The sequence below is a fragment of the Camelina sativa genome, chromosome 12, assembly GCF_000633955.1.
Source record: "Camelina sativa cultivar DH55 chromosome 12, Cs, whole genome shotgun sequence".
NCBI lineage: Eukaryota > Viridiplantae > Streptophyta > Magnoliopsida > Brassicales > Brassicaceae > Camelina > Camelina sativa.
Genome location: NC_025696.1, coordinates 31405244 through 31429863, shown reverse-complemented (window position 1 = coordinate 31429863; position 24620 = coordinate 31405244). Strand labels below are relative to the sequence as shown.

Genomic DNA, 24620 nt, shown 5'->3' with positions numbered 1-24620 from the left:
AAGATCTTTTGCTTTGCTTTTGCAAACATCAGCCTTGTGTCCAATCTTACCACAATGATGACACTTCCCTTTGAACTTCCTCTCAAGGTTGCTCTTCCTGAAGTTTGGTAGTTTGGTCCCAATGAGGGAACATCCATGACAGTCATGTAACGGAGTTTCAAGGTCACGAGCGATTTGCAACTTAAAAAGCTACTCGGTATTATGTTTTTATTCTTTGTACGGTATACAATCTCCAGCTCACGTACAGAGCGAGAAACCGCGACTTCAACCCATCGTTTGACATCTTCAGGTTTAACATATAAGTAACAATCTACATGGAGACGTAATACTTCTATGACTGGAGCTCTGTGTAATGGCAACTTCCTATTGATAAAATCCCTAACTCGAGTTTGCGAAGGACAAATAAACTCGAGTTTAGGCAACAACATCCAAAGAAACTCCCATCGTTTAGACAAAACAGCAGTTGATACAGCAACTTTTGTTGGCACAAACAATAAAATCTTCACGAGCAAGTCATCAGGCAATCCATTGATGTTGTCCATTACAAATTCACGTCACTGTTATAGAAAAAAAAGAACATCATTAAAGTATTTGTCTTTATCCAAGATTTAAGCATACGAATTACTAAAGAAAACAAAAGACAGCCACACGCATAGGAACAGAACAAAACCTTAGAAGAAAAACCTGTAGAGTAAACTTGATCACCTTTTCTGCAAAGCTACCATCAAACCAATTTAGGTAATGTTATATATAATTTGATGATTAGCGAAAGGTTTCGAAAACCCTAATGATCCAAACCTTTTTGTGGGCCGGGCTTCATATATATGAAACTCTTTTTACATTTTATAATAGTGGGCTGGCGATGGTGATGATGACAAAAGAAGAGTTCCATTACGATTTCTTTTATTACTGAACGCATTGGAAGGAAGTGTGGTTTACTAGGGCTATTTTTTAATAAAAATAAAATATTATTTGGTTTCTAGATTAACTATATATAAAACTAATATTTAATTTGTATTTTTTAATATGTACAACCTTATATATATATATATATATATATATATATATATATATATTATATTAATTAGTGTAGAAAGTATTTTGTTTGAGGTTTATTGTTTTATATTATATGAACTATAATAACATACAATTAAATAAGTAGTGATTTATAGAAGAAAAATACTGTGTGTGTTTATAGAATTACTTCTTATTGTTTTGTAAAATTAGAAACTTAATATTAATTAAATTAATGATAAACTTAATACTTAATATTAAAGGAAGTGGTTCCTATTGTTTTGGACATTTTATTAGGATGAGAAATCTTGTTTTCCAAAATTGAAATTTAAAATTAATTAATTAAATTAAAAAAATAATAATAATTAATACCAATGGCATGCTTGTAAATAAGTATGAACTTCAGAATTTGTTTCATAAATATCTCCAAAAATATATATATATAGATTTCTATTCGCTAACATATCTAAAAGAATGAGTGATTTTTTTCTATTCTTTTCATGAACACTTCTAAAGGAGTTATATGATACACTAGCTACATAATCTTGTTTACTGTTTCTGATAAGAATGGATCTAGTAGCCAAAAGTGGGTAGAAAAACCTCATTGCATCCGGGAGCTTGTGGTCGAGTGGTAGGGAGCGAGACTGGGACGTTACAGCGTTTCAGGTTCGATTCTCCTGCTGCGCGAAACTGGGCTTGACTGGTTCAAATGCTGCGGTTGCGGTTGCGGTTGCGGAAGATTGCGGAAGCGGGCGATTGCGGTTTCAAGCGTTATTAAGCGTTTTGAACGACTGGTTTAGCGATTTAAAATTGATGCGTTTGCGGGAGGTTTACGACTGGTTAACCAGCGGGTGCAATAGCGGTTGGAATATAAATAAATGTGATATATAATTATATAAATGTTTTAAAATATCAAAAACTTTATTAATCTTAATTTATAATTAAAATTCATTAAAAATACTAAAATAATTATTTAAAAAACAAATAAATTTCATAGTAAAATAATTATTACTTTATGCATTTGACTTTTTACCAAAACTTTAATCAAGTAATTTGATAAATGACTAAACATATGTTTTAGATCGTATATCTTCTTTCTTAAATCTCACACACTCAATAAGTTCTATGGAGCAGTATTTGCATCAGTAGTAATGATCAAGCGAGAGTTGAAAAGAGTCACTCGTGATTTGTTTTTATATTTTTCACAAATAATCTTATTTTCTTAAATTTCTGATGAAATGTTATATTTATTTAGATTTTTTTGAACTTATGTGCAAATTTACTTCAAGTTTTCCGGGTTATTGTTAATTGAAATCTTATTTTCTTCCAATTGTTTATTTTTAATATTCTCAATCGTATCCGTAGTTCAATTTCTTCCATCATTAATGAATAAAATAGTTAGGTAAAAGATATATATAAAAATATTTCATTATCATTGCTTTATTTCAAGTTTTTTCAAAAAAAAAAAAAATTCCAAACGCAAACGCCCGCAACCGCAAACACTTGCGGGAAACAGCTTTTAGAATTCAGTGGTTGGGAGCGATTGGGAGCGGCTGGGAGCGACTGGAAGCGGTTTGTGTGATTGGCACCAATCGCTAGCAACCGCTACCACCCGCAAACGCAGCGTTTGCAGGAGATAGCGGGAGAACCAGTCAACAAAGTCACATTTTCCTGGACACCTTTACATAGATATGGGCCTATCTAACGGCCCATTTGAATATCCAGAGAAAAGGTCTATCCATGGGCTACACCTCTCCAGAGATTAGTTTCGAGCCTTCCATAAGCCTGGGGATTTACTCTGAGTTAAAAAAAAAAAAAAAAAAAAAAAAAAAAAAAAAAAAAAAAAAAAAAAAAAAAAAAAAAAANCTCATTGCAATAAGCTAATTGAAGTGTAGAACCTTGGGCAATATTCTTATCGCGATGCAACATGAAGCTCTAGATTGTCTAGAGTTTTTGGCAGGAGTTTGGAAATTGGAATGTCAATGCAGTCAGTACTTGAGTTACAGTACTTATATTTTCTCATGAAGATTGATTGTAGCATAGATTAAAGTAGGTTTCAGCACAAACGCAATAATCTATTCTTTCTTGGATAAGAGATAAAAAAAAAGAAATAAACCTTTTGTCGAAGACAAGTTTTCAGAGATGGAAGACAAGTTTTATAATATAACATGTAGTTTGGTGGGAAATTATTTAAATTCAAAAAGAGAAACCATCCAACAGAGCAAAAAAATAGGGTCAAAGAACATAGTCATCGACTGTTCATTTCATTAAAGAAATAGTTTTGGATTTCTTGTTCGTAACTTAATTATTTCATGGAAGATTCAGTCAATTTTCTTTGTTCCTAATTGAAAGATTTTTCAAAATTAAAATTTGGACACACGGTATAGATGGAAATTAGAATTATGTTACACAAACCACTTCAAGTCTTCAACAAATACGACTTGGCATTTAATTGAAGCTCGGGGAGAAAGTGCCAACTCCTTGATCATCTGAACGTTTGGAACAAAATGTTCGCTTCTATCGGCCAGGATTGTTGCCTTCTTCAAGTGACGAGCGTTTTTCAAGATATAAACCGCAATATCTCTATCTTGTGGTCTCCCAAAGTATCGTGACCAGTTGAAAATTTGTAGACTCGACAACAAGCATTCAGGAACAGGACTTGGTTGATTCCAACAAACCATACCATTACGCTCATCCATCCCATGATCCTAAGGCCAAGCAGAAGAATTAGATTAAAACCATGCATATTACGGTATCAGATAAACTAGTTTGTCAAAGAAACTTACTCCCACTATAGAGATGTCTAGTACTCGTAACTTGGGAGAATCCTTGAGCAAGTACTGGCCAAGAAGATTCGACGAATCCCTTTTGCACACACATAGGTTCAGATGCTCAAGCTGGTTGAAAACGACAAAACCAATACCATACACATCCTGCCCACATAATCATAACTATTAACAGAAGATTCTATAAATAAATGAGATTGACAACTTGGAGTTGATAAATGGAAGCTAATTACCTCTGAACATATTGTAAGATGGTTGACAGATGTGATTGATTCAATAACACTCTTGAGAAGAAAGTACCTAACATCGACATAGGCTTCCCTCAGCTTAGGCATATTTTGAATCAAAGAGTTGTGATTCAAATGATTACAATCCTCAAGTTTCAGATAGTTCAAAGAAGGAGTATCTATCACATACCCATCGAACAACCAATCATCAGGTATAAAGAGTGATAAGCTCAGCAAAGACGGGACGATAATAGTGAACTCTTCCATATTGTGATCTTTATAACAATGCACCGATAGATCTTCAAGAACAGGACAAATAGATAGAAGCTTTTGAAGAAGTTGTTCATCTACGAATTTCACACTTTCAAGTTGCAAAATTTTGAGAGAGGGGAGACAAGCCCTAGAGGGAATATCCATGAGAGTCGCCCATTTGAGTTTCAAGACCTCGAGCGATTTGCAGGTAAACAAGCTACTTGGGAATATGTTTTCATTCTCGGAACCATAAAAAATATCCAGCTCACGTACATTGCGAGAAACTGTGATTTCAATCCACCGTTTGATATCTTCAGGTTTACTGTCTCGTCTAGATAACTCAAGAAGCAAGCTTTCAGTGCCGGCTTAAACATATTACATGCCCCTGGGCAAACTAAAAAAAAATGCCCCTTAACCTATAGAAAAATTTACTGATTTTTTTTAGGTTTCTTTGGGTTCATATAATTTTGTTTTTGTATCTTTTTCTAGCTTATAATTTTTTTTTTTGTGCCTATTTCTAGCTTACAAAGTTTTTTTTGTGTGCCTTTTAATTTACAAATTTTTTTTGTGCCCCTTTTTAGCTTACAAATTTTTTTTTTGTGTTTATCTTTTAGCTAATAATTTTTTTTTCTGTACTCCTTTCTAGCTTACAAAGTTTATTTTTTGTGCCTTTTTAACTTACAAATTTTTTTTTGTGCTCTTTATCTTATACATATATGCCCCTTTAATTTATGTACCTAGGGCAGTCGCACTGCCCGCCCTCCTAGTTAAGCCGGCACTGCAAGCTTTCTATGAATGGAGCTCTATGTAATGGCATGTTCTTGTTGATAAAATCCCCAAGTCCAGGCTTTGTTGTAACCATCTGAGAAGTGAACTCGAGTCTAGGCAACAACATCCAAAGAAACTCCCAACGCTTAGCCAAAATGCTACTGGACACAGCAACTTTTGTTGGAAGAAACGATAATATCTTCACCAGCACAGCATCAGGCAATCCACTGATTTTGTCCATAATCAAGATACTACAATCGACAGAGTTCTCTTTTGTCAATAAGACCATAAGACTAAAAAGGAGTTGTCTTTTAACCCAAGCAAACGAATTATTAACAAGGTAAAAAACAGGAACACAGAGGAACGGGTCAAAACCCCAAAAAAAAAGCTTAAACCCTAGAAAATAGAATCTAGGAACAAAAAATATTTTACTTATTTTAATGATATTTATTTTAATGTGATGTGAACAAAAATATAACAAAAAAGTATTAATAAGTCTTATTCACTAATATATTTAAAAGATAGTTATTTCCTTTTTGGGGGAAAAATTCAGAAAAGCATGAATTATCAAAAGTGATGAACAATACCATGAATATTGTTTGTGGTAAATTAAATGTCTAATTTTTATTGACATTCAAACAAATCACGAATTTTCATTGACTTTATCAGATAAGGCACAACATTTACAGAATAATTTAACAAACATTAAGTCGTTAAATTGATTTTTCAAATAAATCTTGAATTTATGTTTGACAAACTAATAGAATTCGCTAATGGACTAATCGAGCTGTCAAATTGTTTCATCAAATAATTTAATGGTGTGCCTTGGCAAAATTAATGATTTTTTTTTTAGATCAATTAGTAACGTTTAGTATAATTTATTTGGAAGTCAATAAAAATTAGACATCTAATTCAGCACAAGCAAAGTTCATACGGTTTCACCAGTTTCTGTAACTTCAAATTTTTTTCTTTTTTCTTTTTACATTTTTCCTTTTTTTTATATTCAGTATTATTCACTAGTTGGTGGCCAAACAAACCTTTTTGCAGTTAGTAGAAGCACAAACTGAAGTTGATTTCACCTCCACCATTAAAAAAAAAAATAAAGTAAATAAAGTTGAATTCTTTTTTTTTTGTCAACAAAAGATTAGCTCAGATGAGCCAATGCAGAGGGAAATTGTTTACATACAAAATAGTATGCGGAGATGTGCGCGCACAGCGTGCCAGGTGATCCGCTTTTACATTTGCAGTTCTAGGAATAAGAGATAAGGAAAAAGAAGAAAATTCTTCCCTGTCCATCGTGATGTCATCAAGATATGTGGAGAACGCCGGCCAGTCGTGTAGCGAAGACACCATCTTCACCAAATCAGTGCAGTATGAGTAAAATGCCACTTCGCGGTGATCATGTCCGATCATGCAGCGCATCGCCCAAATGAATGCCTCGACTTCAGCGTGTAGGGGGGAAAAACTTCTTCGAAAGTTAGTAGCTCCCATGTTTGGCGTCGGATCCTGAGACGTGGTACAAAACCAGCCAGCTCCTGCGAAATGGTCGCCGGACTTCCAAGAGCCATCAACGAAACAACGAAAGCCTGAAAAGAACATGGGAAGAGAAGTAGGTGGCCCCCAAAAACGAGAATCAACACCCATTGGCTGGACAATTGAATCCGCATCTTCACTCTCCTCCTGAGCCTGCTGCTAGGACAAAGCTTCACCTTCAGCTACCCGAACCACCTCCTCTGGCCTTTCTGTAATATTTTCAAAAACCTTTGCATTACGCGCTTTCCATAATTACCACAAAATCCTCGGGAAAGCTAACACATGGGATCCCTGGCTTTTGGGGTCCAAGAAATGATCCATATTAGCGTAAACAGACTCCACCGGAAAACAGTGTGATCCTACCGGTATCTGAGATAGAGCCCACACCTGATGCTGGTGGACAAAGAAACAAAACATGATTAACTGTTTCCTCCTCCGCACCACAACGTGAATAGCCCAAATCACACGCGATACCACGCCGCCGTAAATTCCTTGAAACAGGAATACACCCAGACAATACTTGCCACATAAAGTGGTGGAGTTTTGGTGGGCATCGGACCTTCCAAACACTAGCTAGGAGAGAGGTAATCTCTGGCCCGTCACAAAGCGCCTTAAAAGGCCTAGAGATCGTCATACGTGCCGCATGATAACCAGACTTAACCGTATACCTCCCATTCTTCGTAAAATGCCAACAAAGAGAGTCCTCCTTCGGACCACTACCTAAGGGTGATGCTCCTATTAATGCAACATCAACAAGATCAAAATGCTAAGTGAGCACATCCATCCGCCACGAATTTGTCCTACTATCAATTAAGTGTGAAATTTTAAGAGAAGGGTCCTGAAGCGGGTCCTTACTGAGAGCTGGTCTCGGGGATTGAGCTGGTATCCAGGGATCGGTCCATATAGAAATAGACTCTCCAGATCCAACCCGTTTAATAAGTCCTTTATGTACCAGAGAGCGAGCTGAAATAATACTCCTCCACCCGTAAGAGGGAAAGTAAGAACGAATCGGTTCCATGGGATTCGAATTCCTATAATACCTACCTTTAAAAACCCTGGCAAACAAAGAATCCGGATAATTCATGAGCCTCCATAGTTGTTTTGCCAACAAAGCCGAATTAAAGTCATCAACATTCCATAAACCTAACCCGCCCAGTTGTTTGGTACAACATAGTTTCTCCCATGCTAACCAATGCATACCACCCGTCCTACCATCCGCACTCCACCAAAAATTCGCCACAGCACTTGTGAGTTTGGATGTAATTGTTTTTGGTAGCCGAAAACAAGACATCACAAACGTCGGGACCGCAGTTGCGATAGATTTGATCATCACCTCCTTTCCCCCTTTAGAAAGCAGTTTCACTGACCAACCAGTCGTATGTCCCTGTAGTCTTTCCCGGACACACGAAAAGACCTTTGTTTTAGACCCACCTAAACTCTCTGGCAGCCCTAGGTAGGAACCCATGCCTCCCAAATTTGTTATGCCAAGGATCCCTTAGAGTTCCATTTTTGTAGTTTCCGCAACTTTATGACCAAACTGAATAGAAGAGTTCGCAAAATTGATCTGCTGACCCGAGGCAGCCTCATATTTCCGTAAAATACTCAAAATGACCTCACATTGTTCCTTGGTGACCTTACAAAAGAATAAACTATCATCGGCAAATAAAAGATGTGTGATTGGCGGGCATTGATTCACCACCTTGATCCCTGTAATTAGTTTATTCTCCTCCGCTTTCCGAATATTGGCAATTAAAGCCTCTGTGCATAAGATAAACAGATAAGGAGATAGGGGATCCCCCTGTCGTAAACCCCTTTCCGGAATAATCAAACCATTAGGTTGACCATTTAGGAGCACTTTATACTCAACTGAGCTAACACAAAACATAATCCATCCTATCCATCTTGCATCAAAACCCATTTTGTAGAGTAGCTTTTCAATAAACCCCCACTCGACCCGGTCGTAAGCCTTGCTCATATCCGTTTTTATTGCCATAAACTTCCCTTTACATGACGGATTAGTCCTAGCCCGTGAAACATTTCCTGAACAATCAGAATGTTATCTTAAATGAGACGGCCCGAAACAAAGCCGATTGAGTTTCCGAAATTAGTCCTGGTAAAATCTTCTTAAGCCGTTGACACATGATCTTAGAAATAATTTTATACCCCACATTGCACAAACTAATTGGGCGCAGCTCTGTCATCCGGGTTGGCTTTGCCACCTTCGGGATGAGACAGATGTGCGTAGTATCTAAACCTCTATCAAACACGCCCTCCTCGAAGAAACCATTAACTAACGAGACAATGTCTCCCTTTACAACCTGCCACACCTTTTGGTAAAACAAAGCGGTCATCCCATCCGGGCCAGGAGCCTTATCCGGATGCATCATAAATAAAGCCGCATGAACCTCTGCCTCTGTAACCGGGGCCGTTAACTGAGTATTGACCTCGTCTGTGATGACTGTGCGTACCTCACATAAGACCTCATCAAAATTTGTCGGGTGCAACGTTGTAAACAAATCTGCAAAGTATAACACTGCAGTATTGCACATATCAACATCCTCCGTAGACCAAACCTCATTCTTATCAAAAATACATGTAATCCGATTACGGGCCCAGTGCTGCTTAGTCAGCGCATGAAAATACTTAGAGTTTTGATCCCCTACGCGCATCCATCTATTATGGCTCTTCAAATACCAATAGACCTCTTCATCCCTGTAGGCTTCCCGCAAGCGGGCATTTAAATCAGAGATTACCGACGGTGGAGTTGCGTCATCGGCCTGAGCCACGGCCAGCTGACTCTTTAAGGCCTCAATTGTATCCCGTAGACAATTTACAATTTTGTCTAAAAAGGTGGGTGAACTCTGAGTGTTTTCCCCATCCCAACCCGCCGAGATTGCCTCCATCAAACCTTCCTTCCCAATCCACCAGCGATCAAACAAAAACCGTCTCTTTCCCCGCGGCCTCTTTGCCCCAATATTAATCACCATGGGCTTGTGATCAGAGGCAATCATAGGTAAATATTCTAGAAACGTATCAGAAAATAATTCATGCCAATCCTCATTACCAAGAGCCCTATCCAACCGACACCGAATTGGTTTTTTATCCCGCCAATCCCGCCAAGACAAACAATCTCCAAGATAGGGAAATTCCAAAAAACCACAGTCTTGAATCATCCCATTGAAAGGAAGAAAAGAAGAGGCATGATGAAGCTTGCCTCCTCTTCTTTCATGGTTACCAGTCAGCTCATTAAAATCACTTACAGCGAACCAAGGTGATGACCGAGACCCACCCATCCGCAGTAACCGCTCCCACACCATATCACTATTATGGGGTATAGGATCACCATAAACGAACGTTAAATAGATGACCCGTCCTTTATAAACTGCTTCAATATCAATTAACCGGTTAGACTGAAATAAAATAGAGACGTTAAAGTCCTCCTGATTATAAAAAAGTGCCAAACCGCCACTACACCCAAGAGGGTCAAGTGTGGTTAAATTTTTATACCCAAAATGCCCTACATATTTTTCCAAAACAACACGAGGCTGTTTTGTCTCCATCAAGAATAGAAAATCAGGCCGATGTTTTTGCCATTAATCCCTCAGATTACCAATGGTTGCCTTATTACCCAGGCCTTGACAATTCCAACTAATAATATTCAAAAATTAAATCCAATTGTTGTGGTAAGAACCACACAAGTCTACCCGCCCAGTCCTCAGGGAGGTAAACAGAGTTAAAAACTCTTAAACAACCATGAAAGCAATCCAAAAACCAACAAGAACCAAATATATTGAAAAACTCCAATACCAGCAAAGCCCAACTAGGCCCAAATAAAAGTGGCCATGAAGCCTGAAATAGATATGTCGAACATGTGTAAAAATTTGACAATCCCCAAACGGACCCATAGTCTCGTGGTAGACCAGGAAGTAAACCACACTTAGCGACCAAATAAGAACGAGGAGAGACTCCAATACATTCAAACAACCAGTGACAATAGTGATAACCAGAAAAACAAGAAAAAAACAAACAAGGTTTTATTAAGTTTCTGGTAAAAGTGGTACAACCACAACTAGTCGAACAAATACAAAAGCACCCATTGCTAATTTATTCCATACAAGCGAATGAAAAATAAAGAAAAAAACCACAGGAGGCCATAACAAAGCCTGTTTGCAAACTAAAAACCAGAATCGAGTGGGTTGAAACGAGGCCACATCCCCTTGCCAGCTCAAGCAGACAACTAACATCAACGGTCCGAGTTCCTTGGAGGCTTCCCTCCTTGGTTAGGACCTGGTTTCCCCTGCAGACCCATCCCCTTGATACCGACCTTCTTCCGTGGCGAAGATAAGGTGCACAAGTTCCGCTTTTTGTGTTTGCCCCTGGTAGAACCCCATTACTCTTAACCAGCTTATGCCGTGGTGGATGAACCGTAGCTTGGGCTGCTAAACCCTGCTTAACCGCCTCTGTGTCATCGTCTACATCAATAGTACCAGTCTCCCCCTGGAGATCTTGACCAGTAGAAGCACCGTCAGAACTCTCCTTGTTAACAAAAGTCACCTCCTCCTCTGCGAGGAAAGAATCCACCTCAGAGGACATCTCTGTCTCGTTCCCTGGCTCCTCCAAAATAGGGGCCATAAACCCTAAGGTGCGATCATCAGGAGGATAATCCTAGGCTAACAGCTCACTCAGTGCATCTGAGAAATAAACCTCCTGCTGAACGAACTCCATGGAACCAGTAGTTGTCACATTCGGGCCTTCAGAACCAGGAAACAAGGTCCTACACACCCGTTTTTCCTCACTTGGCAGGGTGTTGTGCTCTATAACCACAGGCGGAGCAACCAGAGCCGTAGACTGAGCACCCGGAGCCACACTCTCCTCCGTAGTTGAACCCACAAAGGCATCAAGCATCGTTTGCTCCGTATCAGAGATATGAACTCCCACATCCCCACCATGGTCCTCACTGGGACCAACACCCGAACCAACAGCCTGGAGACTAGTACCAGCATCTGCGGGAGAGGAGACCTTTTGCACTAACCGCTCCTTAGGGTGGGAATCCCTACGTCCCTTCTTCGACTTATACCCAAAACCCTGGTTTTGTCGATGGTTGACAGCCTAGGAGCCACCTGCACCCCGTCCATTTCCTGCACCAGAGCCCTGATGAGGAAAACCTGACCTGTCCCCACCAGGCAAGCCAGAGCCATTCCCTTGAGCTACACCATTAGCCGCTGCTCCCTTATAGCTCTGAAGCTTATCCTCAGGTCGAGGATCCGACCCACCACCCATCGGTAGTTTTCCATTATTGCCAAACAAAGGGCAGCGTGAGACATCATGGCACAAGCTATAGCACCTCCGACAATACCCAAACAGCCGTTCATACCGCAAAGACACAGATGTTTCCTCCCCACTGTGAAACTCCACCGAAGCTTCAAACACTAAAGGTTTAAAACCATCAAGCAGAACCTGAACCCGACCATTATCAAGATCAACGTCCTCAACCTTCCCCAATTCTGAACCGATGCTGCGGAAAGTCTCATCAGCCCAAAAATGTAACGGGAAACCCATGACTCGAACCCAGAACTTAATGTGGCAGGGATACTTTGGATCCACCACTGGCTCCCATCGAACCAAAGAAAGCATCCAATGATCAAAATGGTAAGGCTCCATTTTCAAGACCTCCTGGATATCTTCTTCTTGATCAAAATCAAACTGGAACCGCCCCAAACCCAGATCAGCACCCACAACCCTCTCTTCGATCTTCCAAATCTTTGGCAGCATGAACAACAATGCCTTCATGTCCTGCATCACATGGTTCATGCAGCGACCAATAAGGGTCTTAGCATAACCTTCAATCAAAGCAGAGTTATCAAACCGTGGGATCTTAATCTTGAGCTTTCCACCAGCCCCGGACAAATTCTCCGAAGACACCTGAGGATTCAACAAACCACTCTGAGCCATAACTATCGTGAGGACCAAAGGAGAAACACCAAAGAGACAGACAAGCCAGGAACCCCGTAAACACTTTAGTATGAGCCGAAAGAAAATGAAAGAAAGAGCGAGAGGACACAAACAAAGATGAGAAACAGACACGACCCTGAGTTCCCTTTTATATCCAGATCCGAAGATCCCGACTGTAATGACACAAAATACGACAACCACGAAAGGAATTGAGGAGGGTTTTTCGCAATCTCCCTGACGATGATATCGTGATCTACAAGCTGAGATCAAGCCTCATCCGAAACCAAAAAAGGAAACTGTGGAATCCTGCAGATCCCCCATAACCATCGCCCAAAGCCCCAAAATCATAGTTAGAAACCTCCATTCCAATCGGAGTAAATCCGACGGAGCCAGTCTGTAATCAACGCCCGAGAAAACCCAATCCAGGGATCCCCTTGCAAAATCTCCATTCCCCAATCTCCGTCCCAACGAATCAGCAGAGAAATCCCATTTGAAATCCGAAATCCCTAACAAGGGAAAACCCATATCCACCACAATTAATCCAAAATCCGAGAGATCAATAACCTTGAAACCATAGGGAGCCAACCAGAATCTCAAGTAGAGATTCTCCATCATTAACTGAAACCGAAGAATAGAACTCAGAACCTGAACATTGCGACGAGAGAGAGTTTTTCTCGAGAGCGTTTTTCTCTACCTTTTGGCCAAAATTTATATTATTAATAAAACTTTTTTTATTTTTTTTTTAATTCAATAAACCATGAAAAATATAGTCTTAATAGAATTTGAAGTAGGCTGAGATAATAAAAGCAAAAGGATAAAAGGGAAATGTGCAAGTTATTAGATGAGAAAGGAAGGTTGTTAAACCTAACTGAATTTCTCATTAGTTGCAAACATAGTCTATGGTTAAATAAACTATGAATAGAAACATAGTCTAATGATTATTAGGGATTCTGGAGGATTTGAGAGGATTTGTTTAGTTAAAAATAGAGAAATCCAAATCTCATCGTTTTAGGTGGGATTTGAAAGAATTTTACAATAAATCATATAAACTTCCCTAAAATCATCAACTCATTTAAAATCTCATGAAAAATCAAATCACTTGAAATATTAGATTGAATATACCCCCCTAAAAAGAAAGGTGGATTGAGATTTAGAGACCTAGAGAAATTTAATGATGCGCTCCTTGCCAAACAGGCGTGGCGACTAATTCACCATCCAAATACTCTATTTGCTCTTATAATGAAAGCTCGCTATTTCAAAGACGATAACATTTTAGATGCAAAACCATGAATCTATGTTGGTCGGAATTGATGGAATTGATGTGCTAAAGATGGGATCACGTTACCTAGTAGGAGATGGCATGAATATCAACTTGGCAACAGATAATCTGGTTGATTCTCACCCACCTCGACCTTTAGAGATGATTCACACGAATCAGGACCCTGATAATAAGTTTAGCACTCTTATGTCAAACTGTGGTTCTCATAGATATTGGAACAATGATCAAATTCAGGCTTTCATCCACCCTAGAGATCATGAGTATCTACACTTGATTCATTTACCATTCAATAGTTTGGAAGATAAGTTAATTTGGCATTCACACCAGATGGCGCTTACACTGTCGATCTGGATATTGGTTCCTCATCCACGATTCATTGAACTTTAATCCTAGACCACCGGCTCCACATGGTTCACTTGAGTTAAAGACTAAGGTCTGGCAACTACCGGTGCTTCCGAAAATCAAAGATTTTGTATGGAGAACATTATCTGGTGCTCTGGCAACATGGTCTCGATTAAGGATGAGCGATATGCGAATAGATACACTTTACCCACGATGCCGTGTGGAACAAGAAACTATAAATCATACAGTGTTTACATGTGGTTTTGCTAATATAGCCTGGAGACTATCAAACACGCTCCCACAAAATCAGGTTCCTTTGAAGGATCTTCAGGAAAACATTTCGGCTGCTCTGAATTTCACTCAATCTTCGACTGAGATAAGTGCCAAATCTTTAGAACCTTTTTGGGTCATGTGGAGAATCTGGAAAACAAGAAATAATTGGGTCTTTAATAGTTTATGGGAAAGTCCTTCAAAAATTGTGGTGAAGGCTAAAGCTGAAGTTTTGGAATGGTGGTCTACATTAATCCCACAACGTTACCGTGATTCTTCACAATGCTTGGAATCTCTCCAAGCCACACATTGGAACCCCCTGCACTACCTTCGGATAAATCTTAAATGTAATTTTGATGCAAGTTTCAATCAACAAACTTCAAAAGCACAAGGTGGGTGGATAATTAGAGATCATCAAGGTGTTGGAAAAGCTTAGAGTGCTATTAATTTGGGTAAAGTTTCCTCCCCTTCAATAGCAGAAACTAAAGCTTTGTTAACTGCTTTACAAAAAGCATGGATTCGTGGTGACTGCGAAGTAATCGTCAAGGTCATCGATGACGAATATGTCCGATGTGAGATAGAAAACCTCGTGCAAGACATTTTTTGGAGGAAGAAATTTATTTCTCAGTCAATTATGTTTATATATCCTGTAACATTGTAGCACATACTCTCCAAATCATGTTTGTATGGAGATTTCTTTTCTGCTTTCGTAAACCCTTCATCAAGTCTTTTACAATTAATCTCGCCTGATCTGAAAAATAAATAAATTTTATTTGACGAAAAAAATAATGTTGACCAATACACTTTTGGTAAATAATTTTTCCATAGTTTTTTTTTTGTTAATACCAAAATTACTAAAAAGAAATCATTAATTTTTCAACTTTCAAAAAAAAAAAAAAAGATTACTTACCAAAAGAATTACCTAGTCAACTTTACAAGCAAGTTGACGAATCAAACACGCACCGTTTGGGTAAGTTGACTAGGCTCAGAGTAAATTAGCTGCGCTGCGTAGCATTAGATTATTGACTGTTAACTCTTTAGTATTATAGACACGGATGAATAAAACAGTCTTCGTTTTGAATCTCCCAGATCTCATCTCATCTCTCTGTCTCTCTCTCTCTCTCCTTTGCTTCTCCAACCTCCATTAACTAGGTTAAGCCCTCTCTCTATCTCCATGTATATCTCTCCCAAGCTTTCTTCGTAGCTTACCGTAAATTTTTACACCTTTTTGAATGATTTGTTTGTTCCCGACGAAGCTGTCGTTTCGTCTCCCTCCTCAAATTCTCTAAGTTTTCTCTAGTTTCTGCTACGTGAATATATGATTTATGTTTCGTATCGAGTAGATTGAGCTATGGTCACTGTAATTTGTAAAATCTTGAACCCTAGTTTTCTGGATATTTTCTTTGTTTTTTTGGGTAGGGCGAAACGAGCTGGGATTGACTTAATCGCTCTAGGACCTGGAAATTTTTTTTTTTGTTAGATTGAGATATTGCTTTCTTGTTCTTCATTCTTAAGCAATTTACGTTAATCAAATGGAACTAAATCTTGTGACTTGATTTGGATATGAATCTATTGTTTGTTGATTCGTTTCTTAAGGGAGCCGAATTATGGGTGACTTGATTTGGATATGATTTGTTGATTCGTTGCTTAACGAACTAAATTTTGTGTTGGATATGATTCTTTTGGTCTTGAAATAGTGTTTTGAATGCTATTTAATGTGTAATTTTGTTCTGGGATTTCTGATACTGTTGTTTTCTTACTACAGGATATTTTTTCATGGGTGATTTATGAAATTGTTTTGAGGATATAAGCTTACAATTTTGATTACAAATGGAAGCTGAGGATGGGCTTGACCTACCAGCTTCAAGCAGTTTTGGTTCTGAAGTACAGAAAAGTAGTATTGAATCTGGGAATAGGTCACCTGAGGCTAATCCTATAGTTGGCAATGATGAGAACGTGAAAAGAAATTTAGATATGGAGACGGATTTGGATCCAATAGAAGAGAATTTGAGAACTGTGGGGGGCCAGGAGTCTGGGGAAATATTAACAGAGCAGGTTGATGACGGTATCAATGTGAGTGTTGAAAGTTTGGTGGTAGATGAGAAGGTGGGTATCCAAAAGGAGACACTAATTCAAAGTGCTACTTTGGATGTTAGTTGTATCCTTTTCTTTGCCCTTCTATCTTGAAGGTTGCTTGCAATTATGATAAGACATGGCACCTGATCTGTTTTTGTAGTTATTTGCTAATCAAACTCGATGCCTGTGATTATTTTATCTTCTTCTTTTTTTCCATAATTCCTTATAGCAGCTAAATTGGGTGTTAAAAGACCCCGAACATCCTCTGACGAACAGCAGCCTAATGTCCATGTTACTTATAAACACTTGACGAGGTTAGATAAAAAATGAGTCACAACTCAACTGCATGTAATTTTAAGTTGCATAAAGTGGTGTTTACACAAGCATTCCCGTTATTATGTGATTCCCGGATTTACCATTGTATCAATTTTTAATTGACTGCATCTTTCAGAGCTAGCAAGCAGAAGCTGGAAAGTTTATTACAGCAATGGTCAGAATGGGAGGCTGAATATACGTCCTTGGCTCAGGTATCTCTGAATGGAGAAGGTCATTTACTCTTTAAAATGTTCTCTGTAGCAGAATTAACAGTGAGTGAATGTTATCATTCTTCAATGTTTGATTTAATTAAGATTTCGTTAAGGGAATCTTTGTTGGATATCGAGCTGACTTAGTGTGCAAGAATATGATACTAAATACTCGTGGACCATATAAAGTATCTATTATATTATGCATGCTTTGGATCTCCAGTTTGCTATCCTTGCATTAAATAGGCCTTAAAGTATGTATTATTGTATGATGTGGATCTTCAGTTTTCTATCCTTGTATTAGGTAAGCCTTAGCCATATTTGTACTAAGGAACCAATTATTTTCTTATGTAAAACAGAACTAGCATTGACTAAGGCATCCTTATCATGGTCCCTAACATCGAAATCTTCTAGTTTATATGATAAGATAATAGACTTCACATGGGGAAGTTGTTCTAGTTTATATGATAAGATAATAGACTTCACATGGGGAAGTTGTTCGTTGATTAGGTTGTCGAATAAAGTTTTTGGCTTATCATGTATGAAACTTAAAGGTATAATCTTTTCATTGGTTATATGCTCAGAATCAAGAAAAACCATTAGAATCTGGTGAAGAGACATATTTCCCTGCCTTACGTGTTGGATTGCAGAAGACTTCATCTGTGGTGAGTGAACATGTTGTCAACGCTATTAAAAGTTGTTAACTATCTATATCAGTAATCTTCATAACATGTCAATTGGTGCATTCTTGCATATGCAGTCATTCTGGATCGATAACCAAACTGGCCCGAAGCCGTTGGAAGAGTTTGTTCTAGTGGAAAGTAGCACCACTCCTCTTTATGACCGTGAATTTGCAATTGGTTTAAATTCAGCAGATGGCTCAAGAAACTTGGAAGGGTAAATTAAATCTTAGATTTGTAATAACTTCCACCTGTTTCTTATTTAAGACTGTGATACATCCTTTAATTCTTCTTTACTTTTATTTGTTGTAGAACAACCTAACCGTGAATGTTTTTAATGATCTTGCATTCATGTAACATTTAATGTATCTATTGTTTCAGAGGATTGGAGATTATTGATGATGATCCTCCACGTTGCTTCAATTGTGGTGGCTACAGTCATTCCTTAAGAGAATGTCCAAAGCCTTTTGATCGGTTAGCGGTTAATAGTGCTCGGAAGCTTCAGAAATCCAAACGAAATCAGAGTAGTAGTGGGCCCCGTCTACCATCGAGATATTATCAAAAACCTCAAACTGGAAAGTATGATGGCTTGAAACCCGGCACACTTGATGCAGAGACACGTCAGCTTCTGAATCTTGGGGTAATTCTGAACCTTGTCTTTCTGTGTATAGGTTCTTACCTATATTCTCGATTCAAGAATTCTTAGATCATTGCTTTCCTCTTTTGAAGGAACTAGACCCTCCTCCTTGGCTTAACAGAATGCGAGAAATTGGGTACCCTCCAGGATACTTAGGTAAGCTTTTCTGCTCTGTTTTCTTATCATTCATGTACATGGAAAAGAATTGGATTTTGCTGTTATCGCACAGGAGCTAAACTGTATTAGATGTTCTCACACTTTCTATTGTATCTACTTCATCCTGTCTCTAGCTCCAAAAGATGACCATTTGTCTGGAATCACTATATTTGGAGAAGAGGTGGAGACTCGGAAGGAAATAGAGAGTGAGGATGGGGAAATTTTGGAAAAAGCACCCCCTCCAGAGCCAGAAATGAAAAAGACAGTCGAGTTTCCAGGAATTAACGCTCCCTTGCCAGAAAACGCAGATGAGTGGCTTTGGGAAGCTGCACCTTCACAGAGGAACAATAGCAGAAGCGACCGATGGCAGCAAAGAACAAGCAGAGGAAATGATTACAGAGACGATGGTCCGCTTGGTGTTGAATCATCGAGTTATCCTCCAAGGTATGGCAGTAGATATGATTACGGGTATGGATCAAAAGATTATAGTTCGAGATCAAGAAGCCCGGGGTTAGATAGATCTGTATCCGAAAGAAGTAAGAGGGATTATTCTTTTTATGACGCTGATTTCCGCGAGAGAGATAGAGACAGAGATAGAGACAGGAACAGGGATAGGAACAGAGACTGGGATAGGGACAGGGATATGGACAGAGACTGGGATAGGGACACAGACTGGGATAGGGACAGGGATGATCGTGATTGGTCTTATAGGTTAAGCAGCAGAAGATGAAACTATGAGATTGTTAGCTGTGTATCAGTATGAGTATGGTTAGGGTTTACTTTTCTACATTCTCTTTCTCTCTCTCTAAGTTGAATTTGTTGTTGTATCATGTCCATGAAAGTGGAAGCTTTTTTCTTTTCTTAGTTATCCGACTTTGGCGTTTATACTTTTGACTTTTATACTTTTTGATATAGTCTGCTAGAAAGGTAGGGTTATCTCCTCTAGCAAGTTTCTTTTGATGCGTAAGGTTTTACTATTTTGGGTATGTCTTCAAAACTATCTGTATCTCCCTGGAAAGTTTCATATAGCACCATAACTCCACAGAATTCGAACCTCGGGGCCACACAAATCGGAAGTTCTAGTCAGAACACACACGTTGAATTTGTTGGTTTATGACTTAAACCGATACTAAACTACTTAAAATTAACAATAAACCAAATTAAAAACTGACCACTTATAAGTTATAACCAACACTAAACCAAATTAAAAATCTGAAGCATCTCCTCCATCTCTCGATCACGAAACCAACAAAATACGTTAAAGAATCTCAGAATCATGAAACCAACAATTGCAGATTTAAGCTACAATAGCCTTTTGCGCAATCTTGCGTGTAAGTCTTTCATCATCTTGTCTTGGGTTAAGGCAAGATCTTGCATTATCTTCAGGAGTCTTTCTTCTTGTTGTGGGCTCCTTGAAGTGATAGGTTTCTGAGTGTCAAAGAAGTAGCTTTCGTTGACATCGACATTCATGACTTCTTGTGAATCCAAGTGTTGGTCCATCGAGGAGCAATATCCTTCTCTTTGGTACGGATTAGGTGAATGGGAAGCTTGTCCCATAGGTGCTCGATCTCCAGAGGATCGAGTAACATGTGGGCAACGAGGGTGTCTAAGTGGTGATGCATGGGCTGGTCGACAGTGACCAATGCGAGAACCATGCATTCAGCAAAATTGTCTGGATGTTTCTCTGTCCGTGGCTTGGTAATGTGATATAAGTTGTGCAATTGTGAGGTTTTGAAATTCATTAGGAAGAGCGTCGAGGTCCATCCTCAATGATGAGGCCTATGTACCGGTCGTACCGTGCCTTTGGTGCCAACGTTAAGCAACTAGCGAACGGGCAAGGATCATGAGTAACGTCTAGGACACCTTGCTTTTTAATTTTTCTTTTTGATTTTCATTTGTTTCAGGAGACCTTGAGGATGAACCTCGATGCTCTCCCATACGATTTTCAGAATCTCACAATCGCAAAACTTATGTCGCATTACCGAGCCACGCACGGAGACCCATCCGGACCGTCATTTCACTCGATGCATGATTCTTGCATTTGTCACTCTCGACCAGCCCATGTACCACCACCTAGGCGCCCTTGTCGCCCATCTTTTACTTGACCATCTGGAGGCTAAGCACTCATGGGACCAAGTCACTCACCCTATGACCAAGCTGTCTACTCATTCACTCCGTACAACGCGGATCTGCCATGCTTCGCCACAGACCATCACTTTGATCCACAAGAAGTCATGAATGTCGATGTCAATGAAAACTTTTTCTTTGACACTTGCAAACCAATCACTTCAAGGCGCTCTCACACTGAAGACAAGCTCATGAAGATGATGAAATAACTTATTTTGACTCAAAAGGAGGCCGATAAAGTTCTAGTTCTACACGCTAAATTTGATAAGATGTGTATCGAATTCGGAGATAAGTTCGAGGCTATGACCGAGGACATTACACGCTTGGAAGAACGAATAGAAGCTATCAACAATCAAGTTTCGTACCACATGGAGTATATTGATGATGACAGAACAAAGATTATCAACATGGGTTACACCATTGATACCATTGAGAACCGCCTAGAATGGAAGATTGAAGCCTTACAACAAGTATTCAATAACCCAGACGGATGCAAAAATTGGAGTTATCATCAAGTCTATCACCCTACTAAAGATGAAGAAGGATATGGAACCTCACATGAGTGTCCAACTGATCCTAACAAGTCCAAGGAGTGGACTAGAGAAGAATATTACCAAACCGATGAAGGAGATGCTTATATTTTGAAGAAAAAGCCATGGAGAACCATTATGAAGATTTGCCAATAGAGAATGATGAGTCTTATGATCTATCATCTACTAAAGAAGATGGAGAAGAAGAGCTCAAAGACTTCTACTGTTGCATGACATTTCAGATTCCTAATGAAGAAATTCCTAAATCAAGGGGCGTGATTCTTGGCTCGAGACATATTCAGTTAAACATGAAGATTCGACAGTTATGAGCAACAAAACCAAGATCAAAACAGACGCATTCAAAGAGAATTATTGCAATTAATGTATGAATTTATGATTTAATTTAGTATTAATAGTAGAGTTGTAACCTCTCTTTAGTATTAATGTATGAATTTATGATTTAATTTAGTATTAATAGTAGAGTTGTAACCTCTCTTTAGTATTAATGTATGAATTTATGATTTAATTTAGTATTAATAGTAGAGTTGTAATAACGTACATTCTTCCACAAATAATTGTTCTGAAGGTTCATTCTCTCTTTGACCACTAAAATCGCTGAGTGTGGGATCTGATGCCCACAATCTTAACATCATGTCCTTCCGGTATCAACGGCTGAATGGCAGATCGATTTTGAGAGTGTTGGTGAGGAGTGTCGAAATCGGCGACTCTTCGAGTTAATGGATCACAAGCTCCAGCGATTTCTTGATCATACCTCCAAGGTGGTGGATCGTCAAGCTCTCTCGGGGCTTGGTTTTGGTCCTGCATTCGAGCTAGGCTCGAGAGTACTTGAAAAGAAAAATAAAAATATTATAGTAAAATTCAAAAATAAAACGTCATGTACGATATCCTAGTCCTAAACTCGTAGGTAACCTAAGTAGTCCCAGAAAACGGTGCCAAAAGCTTGATGTGTATGGTTTTCACCTCAATATTTTACCTCAAAAGACCACCTGACTACTGTAAGAGCAGTTAATCGGTTGTAGTATTTAAGGATCGATCCCACATAGACTAATAAGCTACGCGTCAAGTTTTATGAAGAAGGAATATGGCTAAGACAAAATAAAGGGGGTTTGTTGTGGGGTTTATTATGAACAAAGTGTTGGGCAGCAGATAATCCTTATGGTATCATGGATTGAATCATACTAAGAAACTAAACAGGGAATTTCCAACTATTTAATGTTCAAGAACTCAAATGTGGATTAAGAAACTCGCCTATTCTCACAGAACCGAATCACTATGTCTAGACAACCTAGGTTAATCTATTTATGCGGGTAATAGGAGCTAAATATACCTAAACAATCCAACTTTGATATGTTGATGCCTCTCTATTTTACACCTTTTTAGACATTTTTTTTTATCATGTTTTGCATTGTCTAGAGTCTAATCTTAGCATTTTTAGGTCTTTAACCTTAGATATTTGCATATAGGTTGTTTAGGGTTTTGCAATTTTGCATTGTTACATTTTGGATGAAAACAGGTGCTTGGGAGCTTAAAAAGAACCAGAATGAGGAGTCACTCGAGCATGTACCCTCGGGTGTGATCATGCAGAAGAACAACCTAAAGCCTTCACCAGAACAAGCGGATCTAAGCGCAAGAGGAGCCACCCAAAGTCCAACTCGAAGAGGTGCATTGACCCTAGCCTCATTAGGACTTTGGATAATGGCTGTGCGGCTAGGGCAAAGGATTTCCATATATAAACCCCTTCCTATATCGGCAGACACACATCACGACACAAAAAAGCGAGAGCTTAGAGAGAGATTGAGAGCCGATTTTACATTAATTTTTTTTAGGATTTCATATTTCTATTTTTACAATTCTTCTACTTAGATTCTGTATTACATTTCACTTCTTTCGAATACATTATTTGCTTTCTTTTATCAATATCTTTATTATGCAGTTCATGTTCGTTTCTCTGCTTATGAGGATTATAATGAGATCAGAGTACTGAACCAAAGTTTCTAGGGATGGGATAGGCTTGTAGGTATTCTTAATCGATTAGGATGTTTTAAATTGAGTGTTTATATGAAATATCCCTTCTGCATTAATGTTCTTAGTAGCGCTGGGCAAACGGGTTAAACGGGTTAAACGGGTCGGGTTATTCGGTTTAAGCAAAATTCGGGTTGTGAATAATGTCACCGAATTGAACCGAAATTAATTTCAGTTTCGGATCGGTCGGTACTCGGTTTGTTCGGTTCGGATACCTGATTTATATTACCTTCCGAGATTAGCAGAAATTGTTCATATTTCGGTTAATTTAACCCGAAATAAACCTGTTGAAAGAGAAAACAAAGGAAAACAAGTACAAAAGCTTAAAAAATATGGTTGCTTCTCATCTAGGAAGCTTTACAAACCATTAAAGAACCTGCTCAGCTAGCATTGTATCAAGTTTAAAGCTAGCATTACATCATGTACGTTAGTAACTATTAAAAAGTTGTAGAAGTTACACGAAGCATGATAATCTGCATCAAAAAGTACTCAAAAAATCGGCTTCCAAGTCAGTTATATCCAGTCCTTTGTTAAGGCTGCCAATCCGCATCCAAAAGTAGGCAAAAGAGCAGCTTCCTATCTACTACCTGTGCACCATGAAAACCATAACAAAAGACTTAACAAATCTAATAAAGAAACAAAAGCAAACATAAACTTAACAATGTAAATCAAATACATAATTAGAAACTAGAATATAGACTTTAATGCAAGACACAAGTAAGCAAACACTAAACTAAACACCTACGTACCATACTTTGTAGAATCATGGAGGAGCTGCCACTGAATTCCGAGAATCTACACAAGAAAAGAAGAGAAATTACAAAAGATTCCAGTATAAAATTGAAAACATAGTAAAGAAACTTAGTGATACTTACCAAGAGATTCCAGAAACTCAACCTCTTCCAACATTTGCACCAAATTTGATACTTGTGCTTCTGACTTATATGAACACTTTAGCCATTGCTGTGCACATATCAAAACCTCAACCATGTAAGGAGTTAAGGAACTCCTATAAGAGTCTAACACTCGACCACTTGTACTAAAAGCTGACTCAGAAGCCACTGATGAGACTTGAATTGCTAGAACATCTCTAGCAAGTTCTGATAAGATTGGGAACTTAGAACTATTGCACCTCCACCAACTGAGAACATCAAAAGGTAACCTTAAACTGTTTTCAACTCTTACCTCAATTTTTTCAGTCAAATAGGCCTGTAAGTCATTGCAGCCGGGTTCACTTTTCTTACAACCAACCAACTGATTGTAAAGTGACTCCATCAGCTCACAATCATCATCATCCGAAATGTCACACATGACCGTAGGCTCAAAATCTGGAGGATCTGCATCGACTACTGGTTCACTCAGCCTAAGACTATAATCTTCATACAATTGCTTCATTGCACTTGAAACTGAAGACTCAAGTTGCT

The 24620-nt window shown here is 38.6% G+C and overlaps 3 protein-coding genes and 1 long non-coding RNA gene across 5 annotated transcripts in view; 1 reads left to right on the top strand and 3 right to left on the bottom strand.

Moving 5' to 3' along the window:
• The window catches only part of LOC104734050 (putative FBD-associated F-box protein At5g38570), a 9375-nt gene extending 8833 nt beyond the window's left edge, over positions 1-542 (bottom strand). Inside the window, exon 1 of the mRNA XM_019233714.1 lies at positions 121-542. Within this exon, the coding sequence (XP_019089259.1) occupies positions 121-542 (422 nt within the window). The remainder of the gene's footprint in view (positions 1-120) is intronic.
• Positions 3420-5288, bottom strand: LOC104734049 (FBD-associated F-box protein At5g38590-like). Its single transcript, XM_019233713.1, has 4 exons — positions 5059-5288; positions 4061-4631; positions 3801-3911; positions 3420-3722 (listed from the first exon to the last, which is right to left on the bottom strand). Exons 1-4 carry the CDS (start codon positions 5286-5288, stop codon positions 3420-3422), a joined length of 1215 nt encoding a protein of 404 aa, XP_019089258.1.
• Positions 15478-19493, top strand: LOC104732981 (zinc finger CCHC domain-containing protein 8-like). Of its 2 annotated transcripts, none has more exons than XM_010452591.2 (9): positions 15478-15575; positions 16189-16581; positions 16732-16813; positions 16951-17026; positions 17608-17688; positions 17784-17920; positions 18085-18343; positions 18433-18496; positions 18631-19493. In XM_010452591.2, exons 2-9 carry the CDS (start codon positions 16254-16256, stop codon positions 19224-19226), a joined length of 1623 nt encoding a protein of 540 aa, XP_010450893.1. In that variant the 5' UTR covers positions 15478-15575; positions 16189-16253; the 3' UTR covers positions 19227-19493. The 2 variants fall into 2 exon arrangements, with proteins under 2 accessions (XP_010450893.1, XP_010450892.1); XM_010452590.2 differs by having other exon boundaries at positions 16729-16813.
• Positions 23726-24108, bottom strand: LOC104732980. The gene is made up of 3 exons (XR_759019.2): positions 24072-24108; positions 23946-23991; positions 23726-23783 (listed from the first exon to the last, which is right to left on the bottom strand). It is a non-coding gene; the product is annotated as an uncharacterized LOC104732980 (long non-coding RNA).

Coding starts and splice junctions, on each gene's coding strand:
- LOC104734049 (XM_019233713.1), bottom strand. CDS start 5,288: ATGGACAAAATCAGTGGATTGCCTGATGCTGTGCTGGTGAAGATATTA. Junction 4,632..5,058: donor CCATTCATAGAAAGCTTGCA/GTGCCGGCTTAA, acceptor CGGCACTGAAAG/CTTGCTTCTTGAGTTATCTA. Junction 3,723..3,800: donor TAGACATCTCTATAGTGGGA/GTAAGTTTCTTT, acceptor GCTTGGCCTTAG/GATCATGGGATGGATGAGCG.
- LOC104732981 (XM_010452590.2), top strand. CDS start 16,254: ATGGAAGCTGAGGATGGGCTTGACCTACCAGCTTCAAGCAGTTTTGGT. Junction 18,344..18,432: donor GTCAGCTTCTGAATCTTGGG/GTAATTCTGAAC, acceptor CCTCTTTTGAAG/GAACTAGACCCTCCTCCTTG. Junction 18,497..18,630: donor GTACCCTCCAGGATACTTAG/GTAAGCTTTTCT, acceptor TCCTGTCTCTAG/CTCCAAAAGATGACCATTTG.